This window comes from Orbicella faveolata, unplaced genomic scaffold, assembly GCF_042242905.1.
Source record: "Orbicella faveolata isolate gen_17 unplaced genomic scaffold, um_ofav_v1 contig_46, whole genome shotgun sequence".
In the NCBI taxonomy this organism is placed as follows: Eukaryota; Metazoa; Cnidaria; class Anthozoa; order Scleractinia; family Merulinidae; genus Orbicella; species Orbicella faveolata.
Genome location: NW_028301576.1, coordinates 13,638,702 through 13,660,814, shown reverse-complemented (window position 1 = coordinate 13,660,814; position 22,113 = coordinate 13,638,702). Strand labels below are relative to the sequence as shown.

The 22,113-nt window shown below is 40.5% G+C and overlaps 2 protein-coding genes and 1 pseudogene across 4 annotated transcripts; 2 read left to right on the top strand and 1 right to left on the bottom strand.

Annotated features, from left to right (window-relative positions):
• Positions 1-334: 334 nt before the first annotated feature.
• LOC110059067 (uncharacterized) lies at positions 335-8,468 on the top strand (annotated as a pseudogene). The gene is made up of 8 exons (XR_016203939.1): positions 335-873; positions 1,937-2,735; positions 2,851-3,025; positions 3,373-3,631; positions 3,921-4,148; positions 5,661-5,915; positions 6,701-6,886; positions 7,602-8,468. The product of XR_016203939.1 is annotated as an uncharacterized LOC110059067 (transcript).
• Positions 8,460-11,827, bottom strand: LOC149098502 (neuronal pentraxin-2-like). Of its 2 annotated transcripts, none has more exons than XM_089278544.1 (3): positions 11,596-11,827; positions 9,651-9,888; positions 8,460-8,967 (listed from the first exon to the last, which is right to left on the bottom strand). In XM_089278544.1, exons 1-3 carry the CDS (start codon positions 11,825-11,827, stop codon positions 8,580-8,582), a joined length of 858 nt encoding a protein of 285 aa, XP_089134670.1. In that variant the 3' UTR covers positions 8,460-8,579. The 2 variants fall into 2 exon arrangements, with proteins under 2 accessions (XP_089134670.1, XP_089134671.1); XM_089278545.1 differs by having other exon boundaries at positions 9,651-9,882; positions 11,599-11,827.
• Positions 11,828-16,387: 4,560 nt separating this feature from the next.
• On the top strand, positions 16,388-18,254 carry LOC110059061 (neuronal pentraxin receptor-like). Its single transcript, XM_089278542.1, has 3 exons — positions 16,388-16,664; positions 17,204-17,453; positions 17,727-18,254. The coding sequence occupies exons 1-3, from the start codon at positions 16,430-16,432 to the stop codon at positions 18,115-18,117; spliced, it is 876 nt and encodes a 291-aa protein (XP_089134668.1). The 5' UTR covers positions 16,388-16,429; the 3' UTR covers positions 18,118-18,254.
• The last annotated feature ends 3,859 nt before the right edge of the window (positions 18,255-22,113 follow it).

The window sequence follows — 22,113 nt, the reverse complement described above, 5'->3', positions numbered from 1 at the left end:
CGGAATGATCGGAAATATGCAGCCGTTTAGGTGGGAAATAAAATAGAACAGCCCTTTCCAAAGGAAGGTTTTCAACTGATGTCAAATAGTACACGCTCATCCCACCTCAACTGCTGGTGCAAATTTATACTGTTACCAAAAAATTCTCATCGGCTCTCTCACATAAATTGAAAACGCTCTAAGACATCAAATTGAGATTCACCTCTTGAATGTTTCATTTCAACACAGTCATGACCAATCATTTACTAATATTGACAGGAATTTTGTAAAAAAAAAAATCACTCTGGATTCAAGTTCCTAGAATGTGTAAAATGAATAGATAGTATCATCGTTGGAAGTTTGCAGTTTCTCGTTTTTTGTCCTTTTTTTTTTTCCTTTTGTTAATGTTTATTTAGTTCTTATAAATCGACAGTTTTGCGGTCTTCAACTCCGTAGAAAGTCATGTCTTCGGACGGGGGACTTGGATGTTCTCTTTATAGGAAATGATAAAGAAACCTCGCGTAATCTATGCAAATATTAAACGCCGTGAAAGAAGGAGGGATGTTGAAAAATTAAAGGCCGAGAGAAAGGACTTCTCTCAATTTCCACCAGTTTGCTCAAGATAATTCTAGCCTGACTTAAGCGTTCGATTGTATTATCGAAGAATATTTTCAATACGTTTACAACAAATGAAGTCAGGAACATCCATAATAAATCTACCATAAATATAGAAGTCGTTCTGCATTGCGTGACGGAGAAACCTTGAGAAAACAAACAAACATAAATGGGTGACTGCCATGACCCGCACCCATATGTTACTTGGTTTTGATATCATGAGGCTGGAGTAGGATTGCTTCACTTGTAACTGTCTCCTCACAGGCTTCATTTGAGAAGGTACCGTGTCATAGCCATGGTTTATAGTTCCACTCAGTTTCGGGCTCCGGGACAATTCATTAATGGGGTCCTTGGTCTTGCTGAAACGCAGGAATATGATCAGTTGCCACGGAAATCGTGACATCTGTCGACTTGGCACTGTTCAGGTTTACAGCAGCGTTTCTGCAAGTGCACTAAGGGAATTTTTTATTTCTAGCTTTGTGGAATTTGTGTCGGTATTTGTGTAGTATTTGTTTTCGGCTGGGCAATTCTGTTAGGGCAGCTCCCAAACTCAGAATGAATCATTTCAAAGTGAAACTGAAAGGAAATCATTAGCATAACATAGTAACGACGTTCCCCTGCCCCCTCCCCCCAAAACTTCAGCGACCCTCCGAGAATAGCGATGAAACATCACGGTTGTTAACAAATCCTCCATGAAGCGACCTCCCAAAATAAATGCAGTGACTTAAATCGTAACTCGATTTTTATGACTCTTTATCAATAAACACTTCACTTGGAACATTACATGTTAAGCATTTCACATGATTTCAGATTAAAGAAAAAAATTGCTTTCCGTTAGATGACTCGTGGATTATATCCAACTGAAAAATCATAGTGATATTTAACGTTTTCAATTCTGAAGCTCATCGTCCTGCAGTTTCAAACACAACTCTGGATTAACCTTGTCTGCGCGACTTCCTCTTACGATACGCAGAGAAAGTGGTATAATAAGTGAAAAGAACAACTTTTCAAGAGCGAGGTGTGAGGGCAAATAAAGAATTCTTTTCACGCGGGGAGGGTTCTGTGCCGGTAACACGTAACTCCAGTGCACAAATTATATGTCACAGAATGTCTCAGGGAAAGCATATTAATTAATTTTTGTTGGGAATCATACGTGATCCACTCCAGAATTTACGTTTTTCCTCGGCCAGATTCTTCGGGTTTCATCCAAAAATATCCCGGTTTAGGAGAGTGCCAAATACTGAAAGCTAACGCAGATACATACTTTTGAATAGCATTTTTACGTTTTGTGCGTCTATATGCAGCTCTATTTCGCTTTACTCTATCCCTTGCATCTTTTTAGGGTACGTGAAAAGGAATTACGCCCCTTTCACCACAGCGGCAGTTTTCTCACCATCAAGTCATGCGCGTCATCCTGCTTTTGGTGTTAGCGGGGTTCCTGGCCATCACTGGTCTCATTTGTCTCATCACAGGAATCGTTCTTCTGACACGTGATACATCATGTGTGGAAAGCACTCCACAGACATCGGAGAGATGTTCTTATTCAGACGAGGCTGTCCGTGGTGGCTTAGACACTTTTCTCAAAAAGGTGCAAGACAGTTATTACAGGCTTCACCCAAACAAAATTGCTGACAAGCCGGGGGTGTCGCCCACTGAAATACGGGGAAAATATCGCTCTTATGACCCATCCCCGAGCAACATCAGGCTTATCACTGACGAAGCGTGGGCGCTACTCGATGAAATAAACCAGACGAATTTTGAGGTGCATGAACTAAGGCCACGCGAGAGGAAGGCTTTGGCTCAAGTCAAGCATTATTTGCATCACGTTTTTGGAACCCCTTATGATGTGAACTATTACGCAGGTGATTTTCTATTGGGCCCCAATTTGTGGTGTTGGCAACCTCTGTGCGACGTTACGTATGAAATCAAGAATAGTCTGTATCACTTCAAGCCAAATACAACAAAAGATTTAGAAAAGCTGCAAAAGAAACTAGCAGAAATTAAAGAAACATTTGTCCAGTACAGGAGGAATATGGAATACGGTGTTTTGGTTGGAATGGTGCGCTCTCTCGAAGAGTGCAAAGCTGGAATCAACGGATTGACGTCATATTTCCGTCAGATATCAATCAAAGGAGCCAAGGGTAAGCACCAATGCTGATATCAAAATTTTCCTATCTTACCTCGTGGCAGTTTAAGTTTCTAGTTTTGTGCCCCAACTTTGTGGGCTCATAAGTCTCATTTACCGTCTTTTCAAAGGAGTCCTGGAAGAAGATTTCGTCAATCGTCTTCTGCAACCCGAGTTTCTTGAGGCTCTTGTGGAAAATAAAGAAGAAAGCAAGACATGGGAAAATAGATATAGAAAGTCTGTGAACGACTCCTTGAGAGAGTCTTTGGTTGAAAACGTCGGAAAATCCATCGAAGAGTTATTCACGTAAGAAAACATGCATAATGCAACATCCACTCTAGGATCCAAATAATAATAAGCTATAATATAAACCAACACTTTTAATCCATCTTTCTTTCTTACAATTTCTGAACATGTTAAAGGCAACGATGTCTATACAATATCCTCACTCGTTTCTTAATTTTTCTGCTTATAATTGTTAACTTGAGATATCCTCACACAGGTGTCTAAGCCAACACCTCCAACAAAAAGCACCAAAAGACAGTATCAGGTTTGCATTTCTTCAAAATCTGAAAGGCTATGGTCATCACGAGTTCAGTATTAAATGCATCAAAGCTTTTTTACTTTTTGTTTTTCTTATGTTCCTTCTTTAGGTATCTTAGAAAAGATCACATTCAGCATTGCGTACCCAGTAATGTGTCCAGCGGTCTCGCTACACTTCCTCTTTCCTTCGTGTATGTCAACAGCACCGCTGACAAGTCAAAACCAACTAACAAGTCTCTACCGACAGGAGAACTGCTAAACGGAAAGAAGTCTTATCAACAGATCGTGTCTTACTTCACAACAAACACCATGTCCCCGGATGAAATATATAAACTAGGTTTAAAGATGCTGAATGAACTCTATCCACAGGTGGGTGAAGTGCTACAAAAAATTGTTGTACATACATGCGTAAGTATATACGGAAAATGTTCTTTCAGGTTTTCAGGCTTTGAACTAATCTCAGCACCCACCATTAGCTGAACACTGGCTATAGGTAGTTACTTCACTTGCAAAACGTTCCTTAATGCAAGCAACATATTAGCACTTCAGTGCCAAAGCAACTTCTATCAAGATGATAAATATTTAAAAATGAAAAATCAGACGGACTGTTTCCCTCTCCCCCCCCCCCCCACCCCCTCCCTTGTGCTATCATAAATAGGTGCTGCAGATAGCGAGGCTCGTGACTCAAGAATCAGACAATGGCACAGCCAAAAAGCAGTTTATCAGGAAAATGAACCATTCAGATATGTACTTCATCGAGGAAGACATTCCGAAGAACGAGTCAGACGAAAACGCACATGTGGTGTGCGGTGATGTGGAAGGAGCAAAGAAATATTGTCCCACAAGATGGCGAGCGATTCAACACTGGTTCGCAGAAGATCACATGGTCAGTAAACAATATCATTTGCGAGTTGCGATAGCGGTCAGTTGATTCAGGAAGCCAACGGCGTTTTAAAGCACCATACCATAGCAAGTAGTGGGTACCCTTCTCCAACTACCACTACATTAAAATAAATTAATGTGCAGAAAGATGGCATGAACTAGCAGAAACAATTGACACGTACAGAACCAGGAAACAATTAAGCAAAATTTAGTCCTAATAAATTTCCAGACCCTTCAGCACACAGCGCTAGGCACCGCTTTCAAAGGGCTTCTTTTAATAAGGTCTTGAATTCCAGTATCATTGTTTCCAACCTTTCCAATTACATATAGCTGCTGGCTTGGCATAATTATTGTTGTATAACATATCCTGCACTATGCTAACTACTTATGACCTCGATCGTTCGGTCTTTACGGGAAAATCTCAAACCGAGACCTTGTTTTATTGACCAACGATAGGGATTAAGATATGGTAAGGTTGGCTGTAGTGCGGCGGCAGATAGTGAAGATTGCTTCCGGTGACGTCATGACGCGCGCTTTCCCGCCGTAGCCTTGCTTTCTACTACGGGAACGTGCTTGGTTTCACGTACTCTTCACTACGTACGTTAGTATAAGTATACGCCCGCTGTTTACTTCTCATTTTAACGCTTTTTTCACTGTTTGAACAGCCTAGTTTGAAGATAAAGTTCTCAATCATAAAAATCAGTTCTAAGATTATTGTTTCTTTGTCATTTGTACAGAAAATTTGAACGATTTTAATACCTATCGCGAGATGATCAATTCAGTCATATTAGCATCGGGCCGAACAGCCGTAGATAAGAAAGCTTCGTATGCGCTAATCTGAGCTATAATTGTTTATTACTGTTCAAATGTATTTTATTATAATCGAAAGTTTTGTATTTTCGGGTTTATCACGTAATCGTTGTACGAACAACCTGTCCGTGTTGAAATCGAGCTTTTTTATATCAGAGTTTATATAGTTGTTTTGTGGTTGGAACTACAAGCGGTTCTATCAAGTTCTAAAAGGCAAATCTGAGTTCTGGGAGATGCAAGACGGACACAAAAGAAGGAGATCATTGTCATTAATCAAGCGTATTTCGTATGAAAGTAGAATAATCTCTGGTTTCCTTGAAAGTAGTCATTTTTGTAAAGACACGTAGAGACTGCACATACCGTTGCCGTACAGCAAAATCTTAATCTTTTGAGTTTGGCGGGTAAAACACCGTTATCAGCCTAGTCCCTCACGGCCAAAGTAGCCGTAGTAGCACCTCGCCGTAGCGTATCTTAAAGTCCCTGATAGCAAGGTCAATACGGCAACGCTGAGGTTTGAAAGATCGAACAGTCGAGGTTAGTACGTTGTTCATTATATGCCTTTTTGCTTTGTTTTTGCAGGCCCTTTATCGGCCCGTGGGCATTACGGGAGAATAATGCCGTAAAATTAGGCAATCAGAGCGCGCGTTATATCGGCTACAAACACAAGCCATATAATAATTCCCGTTAATTTTTTTTTCTCCTCCAGGTTTTCAGTCTTTTGGATCCCAAAACGATTGACATGTTCCATTTTAGTGGCCCAAAACATACAACACCTAATTGCCCTATAGAAATGGCTCTGGATTTTAACCCATCTGGGGGAGCCAGCTATTGGGGCGGTGACAAAAATTGCAGAGGCAACGCCCAGTATTATGTACCTTTCTTTTCGGCCAGACCTGGGCCCAAATACGAGGAGTGGAGTACGAACGCGCACGAAGGAAGGCCTGGGCACCAACACAAGTGAGTGTTGCCTAAGAAGCATTTACCAGGAATGGGAACTGACGTGACAGTAGAAATCTTTCTGCCAATCCAAAATAAAATTTTCCTCTGTTATTCAGTGTGTTATTTAATATGGTTAACACTTATCCCTGCCCTGTTATATCTCTGTTAAGCACGTTGCACGTTACGCAGCTTGCGTACTGTATTAAAGTGACACACCACTTATTATCTACTTGTTATTTTCAATCACATCTTCATTTCCTACTTAAGCCGCCTTTTCCTTTTTAGTGGACGGGGGCAGCTCATGTCCCACGTCTCATTACTTTTTGAAAGCCCAATGGTATGAAAGTTGTTTCTAGAAAATTTTGGCAGCTGTGGACGTCGATGGACCTTTTCTGTGACACGGTGGCCATTTTGAATCCTATTGTCTCGAATGGCTATTATGGGATGCTCAGGGGGCAAATACACACTGATTTGAACCCCGGGCATCCCATAATGGCTATTTAAAACAATAGAATTCAAAATGGCCGCCGTATCGCCGAAATGGTCCATTCCATTCTAAACTTGATACAGTAGAACTATTCAACGATTATGCTTTGTTTATGTCAACAATATCGTGGTACCTATCACCCATCATGCTTTATGCGTTAACGATTACATCATCGGACGTGATATGTAGACGTGATTAGCGGTTATCACGAATACTCGTCCTGCGATAAGATTTAAGTATGTTCGTTTATCCTGTTTATAATTAGTCTCGGGTGTACTATACACTGACATATTGACATATGGATTCTATCTTCAAACCAGATTCAAGGTCTGGAGGAACACTTCCGGGACAGCTGTGGTGGAATAATCAAATGGCTTGATTTAGAATCTTCCTACACCGCCTTTTCCGAGGGCTGGGGGCTGTACGCTGGAAACCCACTGATTGGTGAGGACACGGATACTTACGCGGATGAACCCTGGCAAAAATATGGCATGCTGAAATGGCAGGTTAGTGCCGGGGTTACTTTCCAGCTTTGTGGTATCTTCCTACTCAAAGGTTTCAACTGTTCTGATTCATAAGTGGACGTTGTGATTTGGGTCTGAAATTGGGTATGAATTGGTGAACAGGTTAGAGGTAGAAGGTCGGAAAATAGGTATGTGAAAAAAATAACGAAGACAGGACAGACCTCCACCCCTCCCCGCCCCCCCCCCCCCCAAAAAAAATATTTTTAATATTAATAATAAATGCCATTAGGCGGTAAAGGCATCATTTAAGCCACGAGACAAGCAAATAATTACCATAACAAAATTTAACATGTCAAGAGAAAAGATAGTAACGTTAGCAACCTTGCGCTTGGTATTTACAGATCCAGGTGGACCACACGAAACACTGCATCTCTACTTAATCCATAGGAGATGAATTGTTCAAAGAATCAGTCCGTCAGTTTTGAGCTTTTGGTTGAAAATCTGTGAAACACAAAGTGTCATGTCATGTCGAAGCCAGAGGAAGAGGGCAAACTTTTTAATATTTAATTATTTGTAGCTGAAATAAGTGTATGTATTTCATGGGTATCTGTGCAAAAACACATCACAATCAGTAAAATAAACAAACAAGCAACAATAACACAACGTAACTTTGAAAGCCGCTTGTTTTTAAATCATAGAGGGTAACCGTTTCCTCGATAAGAATGTATTAATGAACTTTTCCCTTGCTTCACTGTAGGTTTGGCGTGCCTTACGCTTAGTTCTTGACTCTGGTTTGCACTATAAAGGGTTTTCCCGCCAAAAAGCCCTGCAGTTCTTTGCAGATTACGCCTGGGACGAAAGTGACATCGCTTTGAAAGAAGTTACTCGGTACCAGAGTGCTCCCGGCCAGGCTACCGCTTATATGATTGGTCAACAGCATATTACGAAACTCAGACAAAACGCGCAAAGGGTATTGGGAGAAAAGTTCGATCTTCGAGACTTCCACTATCACTTGTTATCCCAGGGTTCCTCGCCTTTAAGTTACTTGGAGCAAAGTATCGACACTTACATCAATTGTGTCAAGAATGAAAAGGCTGCTGGATGTTTTGACATTCTAAATCCAGCCGTGAAAGACGAAGATGCAGAGGAAAATATCGATAACCTTGATCAGCCAAAGAGAGGGCGTCATTTCTTCTAACGAATTTATATGTTGTGCTTTTCTCAATAAGATTTTCTTTGAAAAGTAAAATTTTGTTGCTACTTTAATTCAGTGAACAGAGCATGGGTACTTTTGGATAGATTGAACAGTAGTGTCGACGACTAACCCATAAGAACTTTTCCGATAAAACAGAGTCACCGAGTGAGGCGACTCTTACCACATTGCATTCATGCCTTTCCCTGAGCCATTCCCCCGCTCGTGCACTTGTAAAAACCTAAATAACGAGAATTACGGCAACTACCCGGATTTTCATTTTGAGAGAGTCATTCACAGTTGTGGTGCAAAACCTGAAATTGGCCCCTCCAGTAATTCTCATTAGTGGAATAGAGATGACAGAGCAAACCCATTAATACCTACTCCCTAACACCAGATAATAAACGCCTCGAGAAACTGGAATTAACAAAACTGCTTTAAACTTTATTACATTTCAAAGCAACCTAACAACTACACACATTTCTTTAACCCACGCTTACAGGTAACTTTAATTAAGAAGATGAAAAAGTTGCAAGAGAGCGTTCATATTTCGCAGGCAGATGGAGAAATCACTCTCACATCACCTCTAAGTCCAACTTTAAAATCAGACCATTTCTTGACATTCCCCCTCCCCCGGTGACACGACTTGGACAAGTTTGATACTTCACTTGCGTTGAGGACCCTGTTCCACATGTTCAGATCAGTGAGTTCTCCAATGTAGTTTTGAGTGGCGTCGAATCCTCCTCCAAACGAATCTTGCTCCTGCCCAATGATAAGAATTCCGTTTGTGTTGATCACGTGACTGGTCTTCAATCCCGCTCCACTGGCTTGGGAGACGCCATCTTTATAAATTTCCCATGAGCCACCTTTGTTTTCCCATGAAGCACATATGTGATGCCAGAAACCGTCATTTGCAGAGATTCCCGTTTGGCTGAAATGAAAATAGAGCGTCAACTTTATATTCAGTTCTATACATCTCACCATTTTGAACGATGAATAAAAAAGTATAACTGTCCATAGCTTCAGACCAAAACTGATGGATTTAATGAAATTACCAAAAACAAAACATAATTTATCTTGCCAATTGATATCCAGATTTCTCTTTGGGATTAAAAGAAGCGATTCCCGTATCATTCCCTATTCCTCTTTTTAAGCGTATGTGAAGTGAGCGATTGTGCGGTTTCGTCTGATCCTCTAATACGCCAATAAAACGGCTGCAGACTTTCAAGTTCCTCAAGTTAAAAAAAAGTTGCATTTGTGTGTAAGAAAAAGGCCCAGGATCTTGCCTACGTGACACAGTTTTCAGCCCTTATTGCCAATTTTTTCTCAACCAGACTTCAACTTTGGAAACTTGTATTTAACAAGACGAAATTTCCAAATATTAATAAACTAGTTTACTTTTAAAAAAATTGCGCGGTAAATCACATCAAGTCACGTGGGTCGATGGCTCCCTGGAACACAATTTTTCAAAGTTGCCAAATTTTTGAGTGTCACGAAGTTCTCGATTTTGGCGAAACTAATTCCCGGTGAAAGTCGTTAACAAACAATAAGGTAGATACTAATATCACATCTTGAAAATTGTTCTACTATTTACAGTCTATATCTATATCTTACACTAGTTTGTAGTTGATCCATAACTGGATTTGAGACATCTTGTTGATTAAAATTTCATTGGCGTATATGGAAGTGCTGTAACTCACGACCGTGCGATCCGTTCCTGTCTTGTCTGTTGTACGCACTCGGAAGCACATGGTAAAGGCATCAGTTATTTGGAGGCCATGGTGGACGACATAGTCACTTGTACCACTTTTCGTGAAATAAAGATCGTATGGACTTTGGGGCACACCTGTCGGCACATATTAAATTCATTATTGGCTTTGATTAAATTATTGCATGGGAAGAAGGACATGACAATTAATCACTGACCTATTCAGATATAACACGGCAGGGATTTGTTGACGAAAAAATCTGCCTGAACATACCCTTTGACGTTTTCCAGCAAACCTTGTCAAATATAATGTTGGCAAAAGTTTGTGTGGAAATAGAAGGCACTTATTTTTCGCAGTTCGGGCCTTTTGCTCTACCCAATACTCATGAGCAGGCAATTAAACTACACTTGCTAACTCATGTTAACCTTAAGAAATCTCACTGAATTTAATCGAGTATTTATGCTTGAAGCTTACTGCATTTGGAAGCGTGCAAATCTCCTTCAAGGAATGTGACATTATAGGGTGCTATGTCTGATTCAAACAACAGCAGTAACTGTAAGATGAAAAAAAAAATACCAAAACAATAATCATCAATGTTTGTGATTGTTTAGCCATTAAATCAAAGAACTGCTAACTTAGAAATACAAATCCAAAATCTGTTGGTCAAGTGAATATATAAGTGTGCTTTTGGTACAGGATAGGAGCGGGTGCAATGTAGGGATAATATAACAGTTAAGCAAGACAAAATTACTCGCTGCTTGTAGACTACTTTACCACAATACCCGCACGGGTTTGAAAAATTTCACCGAAAGCCTTTACCCGCTACCTTATTTTTGTTAATTCACTTGGACAGAGTACAGGGCATACAGTCAATCTGAATAACCTTTGATCGCTATTAACCACTGAAAAGAAAGAACTTGGCTGAGAAGCAAACTGATACTGGCTAAAACACATAAATCTTCACCTATGTAATGATATGTTTTCCTTAGTACCTTGAAGTGGATTTTTCCACCAGCTTTCTTTAGTTCGACAAGCAAGAATACTGTCACGTTGACAGGGCCTGCGGGTACCGGTATGGGCAAGGGAGATTGCTCCCCGTCCTTAAATGTATGCGACCACTTCATGGGAGTGCGAAATGTCTCCATGGTAACTGTGGCTCTGAGGGGTTGATGGCACCCATAAGCTTGTACAGTCATGACCATGTGGCCAAATGGCCCAGTACTGTCTGGCGGTGACATGCATGTAACTTTGCTGCATTGGTCACTGAAGACGCATGTACCGTTACTTCCGTCAGGTGGCTGAATACCTGCACAATCGCCGTGAAGATTGTTTCCTAGATGAGTAAGTTGTCTTTGTCAGAATATTCTAATTGTGTTGGAGGTAAATTGATCACTATACAGTTGAACGAGGGTCAAAAAAATCATTTCAAACCCTCACAGTAAAATATTGATATAAGTATTGTTCCCTTAATTGTTTTTGGATACCGAAAATTGTCCTAGAAGGCCTAGACCATTCGAACTTGTAAAAACCATATATTTACAGTCAAAAAATTAGCAACAGACAATTTAGAACTCGCTTTCCAACTTTGGAACCATGTTTCAGAAAGAAGGAAACCCTTGTCATGAAACTCGGCTCGGGCTCCCCAAAATTCGTTTGCACACGTCAAGTGCCCATTCGTCAAACCACAATCAACCTCAATATTTAAAGGACATTTTAAAGGTTATATTAAACGGCGAATCTTGTTCTTGAAAATTAACCACACTCTACTTTAAAAACGCCTGTTTGCCTTTATATCGGACTGACTTTTGATATAAATAAGATCGTTACCTTGGCTGATTACTGACTTTACTAACCTCCTTGGATTTGAGCCTTTATTGAGGCCAGTTCTTCCTTCCATTCGTTCACCTCCTGTAACAGCTGGTTGTTTCCTTCGCACAAGTCACACTGATCATTACCATCCATACCAACATTGATTACTGGACGACAGCGACATGCAGATGGGGACTTGTTGTCGCGAGCTGCGCTTCCAGCTTGAAAAAGGACAAGCAAAGTGAAAATCGGATAGAAAGCTCCTGCCATCATCTTGAATACAGGGAACTCAGTTCTACACTCCGTGCTGTCAAACGGGCTTATATCTCTCTGACCAATTGTAGTACTGGCGTTATCAAGGGTGCCAACCAATCAAGTCGTTACATTTTGTTTATTTTTCTGCCTGCTTCATATTTTCCATGCGAGCGGATTGGGTATTTCTTTTAATCCTGTTACTGCACGCAACTGCGTAATTTCCGATCCGAAAAGATGGCCCCTGATATTTTTGAGGCTATGGTACACAAGTTTGTCATGTTTTGATTTATGAAACTGTTACCTGTTCCTTCTCTTTGATGCGTACTCTACGAAAACTGCATGCGACTCTCTTGACATTGTTTGGATTGGTTGGATTTCATGTTTTTGCGATCCTTTGTTTTGTTGGCTTATATCAAGTGGCCCGCGTGAATATCTGTAAAGTTCCTTAGTGCATGTGTAACCGTTCTTGCCGGGCCAAAACTCTAATGGATTTTCCGTTCAACAGTTAAGGGGGGCCATAATGTTTTGTAGTGTTAATACGTTTTCTGTTACCAAATAACTTAAAAGTACAGAGGAAAATGGACATTTACCGTCCAAACGGAGTCGAAGCCGAGAAAGAATTACAGTTCAACCCCTATTAAACGGCCACCCTCGGGGAAATGAATAGTGGCCGCTAAAAGGGGGCTGGCCGTTCAACAGAGGTAAAAACAACAGAAACTGGAGTACTCATGGGGACTTTGATTACTCAGGGCCGCCTAATAGGGGTGGATGTTTAATGGGTGGCCCCTTAATAGGGTTTCGACTCTAACAAGATTTACTGATTCTTACAACTTCCATGCGGAAATTTTGCAGGACGAATCAGTCAACAAATAGAAATGGTTGCTTGTTGCCTTGTGACTGTTTGGTTGCGGCATTTGGTAATTTTCCAAGACGTGAAGTTAGTTTTTGTCTCACTAAAAATGTTTTTGAGCTTTATTTTATAGTTATAACGCTTGGGGTCGGGAGGTGGGGAACTTCGATTTTTTTTTTTTTTTTTTTTTCGCTTTCAAAGAGAGTACAACCTAATTTTTAGCTCTACCAGATTCATTGAGCAAGATATCTTCTTGCTGATTATAGTACAATTCCTAACATGAGTTTTCTTTCGTCTTGAGTAATGTAGACCAAAGACCGCTCTTTAACACCCCTAGCCAAATTAACAATCAACACTTAATTAACAATTAACATCTTACATTCGTTGCAATTTCAACGTTTCTCGACCTTGCATTGAGTACAGTCTCGTCACATTTTTTACTTCGTTACGGCCCAAATTAAGATAAGATAACTCAAGTATAAGTAAATGCCTTGGTTACTTTTGAACAGTCGTTTTCGTTCCTGTCTTTTCAGCTTTCTAGAAGTCACGTCTGAACCCCATGGTAAATGAAGTTTTAATGGTTATACCTTTCTCCCAAAAATTAATAAGGACAAACAAGAGATGTCCTAGTTTTTTGCTAGTTCTATTTACTTCACGTCCGATCAAAAAATGTAGATACTATTAATTAACAGTTTCAGGGCTCCTGGTAGTTTGAAGTGTTGTTGGTTGAATTTCAATTGTCGTTCAATACGATATTATTTCCAGATCTGAACCTGTTTGCTTTATTTTTGTCTTGCTCTCTGGGCAAGAACTAATGTTACTCAAGGGTAAGGCAAAGTTGTGCCAAATATTTCCAAGAATAACGACCCCATTTTCATTTTAAATTTAGCAACCCTTTCGTAATTCTCGCAACGTCGTAACTTACAAGAGGTCTTTAATTTCGGGGAGTTAAAACAAGCAGCATATGTCCCTGTGTGCTCCATCCAAGGAAAAATAAAAGTTTTGAATAAATTAACTTCAGTAGCGTCATTGAGCAGTTGCAGAACAGGAGATTCGTTAACCCCTAAACCCCGCCCACCTCTACCCCTTGAACATGCAACGACATAAGAGGTTTAAACAGGAAAGCTAGCCAACGAATACAGTTCCTCGCATCGCTCCGAACGCCAGCGATAAAAGAAAACGTTTGTCCATGGAAATATGTAGGACCTGCTATGCACTTGGTGTAAGCCTACAATTACAGTTTAACCTCCCGTAAGCGACTACCCAAAAAGTCTAGCCTAGTTGGTCGCTTTCGGGAGGTTGTCGCTTACGAGAGCTTAATGTTAGGTCAAAATTTTGCCTCAATATCATATGGTAACTGCAGAGACTTAAACCATGTTTTAAATGCTTTATGCATGTGAAAAGTCGTTTTCGAGAAAAAGGCGGTACTTTCCATTGAGATATTTCCGTCTCTTGTAGTACCAAGGAATGTGATAATGTTACAACACCCTGTAATTATTATCCAATTTCCGCTCTATTATCTGTCAAGTGGTCGTTTGTGGGAGGTTAAAAACAAAAGAAAATTTCAGCCCTAAGAGTGGTAGCGGTTGCTTACGAGCCCGGGGAGGGGGGGACTCCCAGAAAAGTTAGGTGAGGTTGTGCGGCCCACTTTCCAAGACCCTTACCTTATTTATGGCCAAAATCTGCGATTTTTGCTACCCTATATATGACCTGGCCAAAAATTCGATACCCTATTTACGACCGTTGTGGCTGACACAGTTGCCCTAAACATAAGTTATGCTGGGCTTTGGTTGACGGTCTTATTGATAATGATGAAAAAGTAGCTTATTCCAAGAAGCATACCCAATTCAAGACTAGAGTGCTAAAACTATAACTTTTTTAAGACCAAAATGGCCAAAATCGATACCCTAATCATGACAAAATGGGAGGTGCGGTGGCCTCATGGTTAGTGCGCTCGACTCCGGAGCGAGCGGTCCGGGTTCGAGCCCTGGCCGGGGACATTGTGTTGTGTTCTTGGGCAAGACACTTTACTCTCACGGTTACTCTCTCTATCCAGGTGTATAAATGGGTACCGGCGAATTTAATGCTGGGGTAACTCTGCGATGGACTAGCATCCCATCTAAGGGGGAATTGATATACTCCTAGTCGCTTCATGCTGCAGAAACCGGGATAAGTTCCGGCCGGCCTGATGGGCCACTCGGCTTGTATGCAGACCTAACCTATTCATGACAAAACGGCTAAAAAACCAAACCCTTTGGGGCCGCACATACCTATATAGCCCATATAAGTGAGTAACCCCCCCCCCCCCCCCTCACCGGGCTTACGAGAGGTGGTCGCTTACAGGAGGTTTCAAATATAGTGATTTGACTTGGGAACTTTTGGTATTTTGGAAAACGGGCCGCTGTGGAGAGGTGGTCGCTTACGAGAGGTAATCGCAAACAGAGGTTCGACTGTATAAGTGATTGGAATGATTTCGAAGTATAGCATGTAGAAACAGGAAAAACATTCAAGGCAGGAAGGATTTTGCAGACGTCGGTCATTACCGAATTTTCTCGACCTACGGGCGGGACCTAAAAGCACCAGGTTCAAACAAATGTCAGGTCTAAAAAGTCGAGTTTTAAATAACCCACGTAGTTTACTGGAAACCGACCTTTCGCTATGTGGCTCTCACGTTATCAATAGGTTGCAGTACTAATTCCTCAGATGGCCTGTGGACTAATCTGCATAGCAACTATGAAAAAAAATTCGGAAAGTCGGCGTAATTCTCCACTCTTCACTTGACAGATTAAAATGAGAAACAAATGATTATCACGAACTATGAGCTTTAAGTGTCTAAAATAGCGCGGACCATCTTTTTTGAGAAGTAAATAACCTTGCGAGCAGAAACAGGAAGTATTACCTGAGAGAGCTCAGCGCGTAAACAGGTTCAAACAAATGTCAGGTCTGAAAAGTAGAGTTTTAAATAACCCACTTAGAAAAACATTCAAGGCAGGAAGGATTTTGGAGACGTCGGTCATTACTGAATTTTCTCGACCTACGGCGGGGCCTAAAAGCGCCAGGTTCAAACAAATGTCAGGTCTAAAAAGTCGAGTTTTAAATAACCCACGTAGTTTACTGGAAACCGACCTTTTGCTATGTAGCCCTATGTATCAATAGGTTGCAGTACTTATTCCTCAGATGGCCTGTGGACTAATCTGCATAGCAACTATAAAAATTCGGAAAGTCAGTGTAATTCTGCACTCTTCACTCGACAGATTAACATGAGAAACAAATGATTATTACGAACTATGAGCTTCAACCGTCTAAAATAGCACGGACCATCTTTTTTGAGAATTACATAACCTTGCGAGCAGAAACAGGATGTATTACCTGAGAGAGCTCAGCACGTAAGCCACAAGGAAGACTGAGAAATAAATAGTAAACAACAATAGTTTGAAAGGAAAAGGCTCGCCAATCAAAAGGTGTCGGACTTAATAAGCAAAGAATTGGAAAGAAGTACACACACCATGGTACATTTCCTTGCAGAATTTCCGGCACGGTCCAACTTTCTGGTTATTGAGGAACACTTCTGTGGTTGCGTGCCTAAACAGGAAGGAATTAAAATAAGAACGTCAGAAAGTGAAGTATGGAGCCAGCGTGAAAGCAATATCGTGATGATTTTTAATTGATTGTTTCCGCACGCACTTGATGAAGGCGTGTCAACCATAGATTAGAGTATATAAGTCCCGCTTGAAGAAAGGGGTCCATGCAAAGCAACATTCGTGTTCAAGATGATGCTAAAAGTGTCCTTGCTGGTTTTTACTCTGCTTGTTCTTTCTCAAGCTGAAGACCCAAAGGGTGATCGAGGAAAGAAGTCTCCATCCGCCTGCTATTGCCGTCCGGTTATAAATGTTTCTGTGGATGACAAAGGTCAGTGCGACTTGTGCAAAGGAAACAACCAGCTGTTACAGGAGGTGAACGATTTGAAGAAAGAACTCGCCGCGGTAAAGGATCAGGTTCAACATGGTAAGTAACTAGATGGGGCATCGATCAGATTCTTAAAAAGAAAAAACAATCGTGTAAATAAGTTAAATAATATCACCGTCAAAAATGACGTGATGCACATTGGGCGCTGGATTCAGCAGCCAGAGCTCAGTCCCGGCCGACACATTGGTTTGTGTTCTTGGACTATGTGAGACTCGGCTTAGGCGGCGAAATCAGTGAGTTGTAGTTCCTGTCCTACAGCTTTCGAGGTTCTATAGTGGCAAAGCAGACACTGAACTTTGCGAGCTTTGCACGTTGACATCTTATTTTTTTTCAGGGTTCTCCAAAAAGAGCAACACGCCAGCGAATATTTCCAGAAGAACAAAAGAATGACAAATTTTAAGTAACTTTTGAGTAAATGTTTAATATTACGTTCGTCAAAAAGCTAAAAGGAAAAATTAACGACCCTCGTTGCAAGGGTGCAGTAGGCAGATTATTTGCTATATCATAAGAAGCGTTAACCGCGCTTCTTCCGTCACAAACAGTAAATCAAGATCGATAATCGATTTCATACGTTTTAGCTTCAACAGGTCTTCCCCAAAGTTCTAAAAGTGCATACGACCTTTATTTCACGAAACGTGGCACAAGTGACTATGTCATCCACCATGGCCTCCAAATAACCGACGCTTTTACTGTGTGCTACCGAATGCGAACAACAGAGAAGACAGTTAGCGATGCTACGGTCCTGAGTTACAGCGCAGACCAAGTCTTCAATGAACTCCTGATCAAAAATATGGATTCACTTCAATTATGGATCAACGACGAGCTGTTGTAAGTTATTACAATTTATCAATTAATTAATTAATAGATAATTAATAGTTAATCGATACATGGTAAGGATGAGTAGTAATAGAACTTTTTCACACAAATACAGCTGTGGAGGATGACGCGAGAGATAAGATACACATATTGCTCAGCAAATTTGTCGCCCGTCTATTTTTTTCCCTGGCTGTCTTTCATGAGTTTTACCCCATGAATTTGGTATATGTTCTGATTATTTTTTTTATTCTTTTTTTTATTTTTTTAATTTTTTTTTTTTTTCAGTGAAACTGGAGTCACCACCCTGAATGACGGTTTCTGGCACCTGATGTGCGCTTCATGGGAAAACAAAGCTGGATCTTGGCAGATTTACAAAGACGGCGTCTCCGAAGCCAATGGGACAGGACTGCAGACTGGACACGTAATCAAGACAAACGGAATCCTCACCATCGGACAGGACCAAGATTCCTCTGGAGGAGACTTTGACGCTACCCAAGCCTTCCTTGGAGAGCTCACTGATCTGAACATATGGAACAGGGCCCTAAATGCAACTGAAATATCGAAACTGTCCAAGTCATGTCACGGAGGGGAGGGTAACGTCAAGAAATGGTCTGATTTTAAAGTTGGTATAAGAGGTGATGTAAGAGTTATTTCTCCATCGGCCTGCGAAATATGAAATGTCGCTTCTTTTGAGGATCTTTTTGCCTTTGCATGCTTAAGTAAAGTTCGCTTGTAAGCTTGAGTAAACAAAAAAATGTTGTTTGTAGATGATAGGATGTTGTAGAGTGCAATAAAATTTATATCATTTTCAAATTTGCACTGTTTCATCGAGAGGTTTTCAGAGGGTAATCTCCATATAGATTAATATAGCACTGGGGAAGTCACGTTCGTTGAACCACCTGATGTTCCAAAATGTGCTGTCAATACAGAATCAAGTCTACTAGTAATTATTCCACGAAAAAATACGGCTCATCTTAAAGTCTCTGCAGTGATGTGCTGTGTAATTTTCTTTTCACAAGAGTAGTTGATTTGTCACACTGCAAGTGTATGAGTTATTTCTGCAAAATTTTAATTCTTTTGATTGCTTGTAGATTTAATTAGATTGCCCTGAAATGCAACAAATTTTAAAACTAAGTTGTATTTTTTTTGTTTTTTGTACTACCTTTTCCAGTGTACAATGGCTATCCCCATGTGGCCTTACACGCATGTTCTAATGATGATGGGTTGCCCGCTATACTAGTCTGCAAGGAAGATCCCTTCGCTTGCGACTCCCTCTTCGCCGCTCGCCCTTGCGACTCAAAGTTCAGCCTGCTTGCAAGCTCTTCCAGGCTAACACCGTACCGTCTATGGATATTTACAACGTACAAGTCTATTATAAGTCACCAGCCATTTCAGTATGGTGTGTGCCGATTAAACATTTCCAGGGGAATAGTCTGCAGAATCGCTTCAGCTAATAAAATTTTGACCAACTGTCTTGTGCGTGCTTTAAAGAGCTAATGGTGGTTATAACGTTAGACTTGCTGCATCTTCCCTACAGACTGTGCAAAAGTTTCGATATTAAAGACCCACTGAAAAATCTATAAAATTAAGTACTTGCTGTAGGGCCCCTATCTCCGCAGGTAGCAATCTCCATCACAAATATAACTTCAACCTTGATAATAATCATAAGACCCGGCTCATACGAACGGTTGGAATGACAGACTGTTTGGCTTTTCATGTAAGTAATCTGTATACCTTTTCGTGTACGATATATTTACTCTGCACCTTAATCGTCCTGGAGGCGTAGTTTAAAGTAAATTAGATTTGTAAGAATTATCCTTCTTTTCGTAACTGATTGGGACCACACAGAGACATACTGCATGTTTAAGCTTCCCGAAAATTAACGACCCCTCATAGTTGCTACTCTGCGAGATTTGCGAAAGGGTTGTTTTGTAGTCTAAAACTGGAAAGCGTCGCTATTTTCGAAAATTTGCGGTACATTTGTCTGGCCTCACCCTGAATTCATTTTGTTCAGCTCTTGACGAAGTCAGAGAGAAAACACAAAAATAAAACAGAGCGGTTCAAATCCAGAAGAAATATCGTGTTGAATGACAACTAAAATCTACCCAGAAATACATTAAACTACTGCTAAAAACATTTAAATTTGATGATGGGACGTGAAGTAAATAAAACTGATAAAAAAAGGCACATCCTAACAAGTACCTTTGATATGCCCATTGCACTTCATATTATTCTCCTTTAATTGTGTGTTGTGACGAAGGTGTGACGATCAGAACGTCATGAAGCCTGCATGCAGAGGTCTCAGTAGCTGACCTCTGCATGTAGGTTAAACATTATTTTATTTATTTATTTATCTTTTTTCTTTTTTTTTTTTTTTTGTCATTTCCTTTTCGGTATGGGCATTTATGAACTTATATATGTCACCCAGTCCAAAGAGAGAAAATCTAGAAAAACAGTAAGGAAAACGAGTATACAAAAGTAAGCAAGTCATATGTACATGCATATATACCTACACTTGAGTTGTCTTCATTTGCGAGGAAATTTGGTAAAATGTTCAGAGACTGTACACATTGTCAGGTCGTAAATTACCTTAAGTGACACACCACTTATTTTTAATCACATCTCCATTTCCTACTTAGGCCGCTATTTTTCTCTGGTGGATAGGGGCAGTTCATCTCACACGTCGCCATTACTTTTTGAGAGCACAATGACGTGAGATTTGTTTCTAGAATTCGTTTAGTCTTTTTATTTCGCAAAGTTTTCTTTTGAAGAAGTAAGTGCTTTGAGGCGAAAATTAAAATGCTAATTAATCCTCTTCCCCTACTGAAAAATAAAATTTCTTCAAAATTCTTCGAGGTGAAAACCATTCTCGTGGCTCTGAACCAATCTTTTTCGCAGCTGTGAACGTTCATTTCATTAAACAAATTGATGCAGTAGAGCTATCTAACGAGTAGCCATGTTTATGTCAACAACCTCGTGATCTCTATTACCATAATGCTTTGTGCGTTAACGAAGCGTACCGACCACGTTAAACATATTGATTGATTGATTGATTGATTGATTGATTGATTGATTGATTGATTGATTGATTGATTACATCTTCTGGCGTGATGTATACGTGACTGTTATCCCGAATACTCGTCCTGACATAAAATTTAAGTAATGTTCGTTCATAATTCTCGAGTGTATTACATCCGTAGAACCCAGATGTGATTACAATGGTACATTGTTGACACATGGATTTTTTTCTTCAAACCAGGTTCAAGGTCTCGAGGAACACTTCCGTGACAGCTGTGGAGGAGTGATCAACTGGCTTGATTTAGAATCTTCCTACACCGCCTTTTCCGAAGGTTGGGCCTGTACGCTGAAAACTCACTGATTGGTGAAGACACGGATATTTACAAGGATGAACCGCGGCAAAAATATGGCATGCTGAAATGGCAGGTAAGTACTCAGTGACAGATCTCGGACGTGTTTCCCTCTATAAGCTATGCCGTGGTATTTGCCGCCCCTAAGGTTTTTAACTGTTCTGGTGTAAAAATGAAAGTAGCCATTTGGGTCTGAAATTGGGTCTGAAAATAGGCATGTAAAAAACAAAATAAGTGTTTTTTTGTCTAAAAGCAGGTCAGGGTGACAAGTCTCTCTTTCCGATTCGGATTACACCTACAGGCGCTAGCCATCAAAAAATCGTCTTGTGTCTCGTTCTCTTCACCTAGAGGACAGAGCAAGATAGACCATGGACATGGCAGGACCTACCCAAAAATGCCATTAGGCGATAAAGGCGTCTTTTAAGTCACTTGTCTAGCAAAGAGTTACCATAACAAAGTTTTACCTGTCAAGAGAAAAGTACGTGACGTTTGTAGCCCTGCGCTTAGCATTTACAGATCCAGGTGAGTTACACGACACACTGCATCTCTACTTAATCCACAGGAGATGAATTGTTCAAATAATCAGTCAGTCAGTTTTGAGCTTTTGGTTGAAAATCTCTGAAACACTAAGGGTAATCACGTCGAAGCCACCGGAAGAGGACAAACTTTTCAATTTTTAATAATTTGTAGCTAAAATAAGTGTATGCATGTCATTGGCATCTGTGCAAAAACACATTTTAATCAATAAAACAAACAAACAAGCAACAGTAACACAACGTTACTTTGAAAGTTGTTAGCTTTACCGTTTCCTTGATGAGAATGTATTAATGAACTTTTCCTTTGCTTCACTGTAGGGTTGGCGTACCTTACGCTTAGGTGAAGACTCTGGTTTGCACTGTTTCACAAATTGACGTCTCTCCTGTTTTTGATCACGAATTTCGTCGTGACATTGTCAAAGTAATTGTGGATCTACGAGGCCATAGCCGACTGGATCTGCGCAGAATACTTTGACAATATTATGACGAAATTCATTGTCAATAACAGGGCAGACGCACGAAAGACTGACGTCAGTTTGTTTTTTACGATAACAAATCGTCAAATTGTCCGCTCTCACTCGTTGACGCATTGCATACAAAGTTATAAATTCATGTGTCAGTCCGCTTATTGTCAATGAAAATTAGCCAATGAGCGCACGAGAATTCCAGCAGCGTAATAAAGGGTTTCCCACGAAAAAGCCCTGAAGTACTTTGCACATTACGCCTTGATTAACTCTGGGTTGAAAGTGACATCGCCTTGAAAGAAGT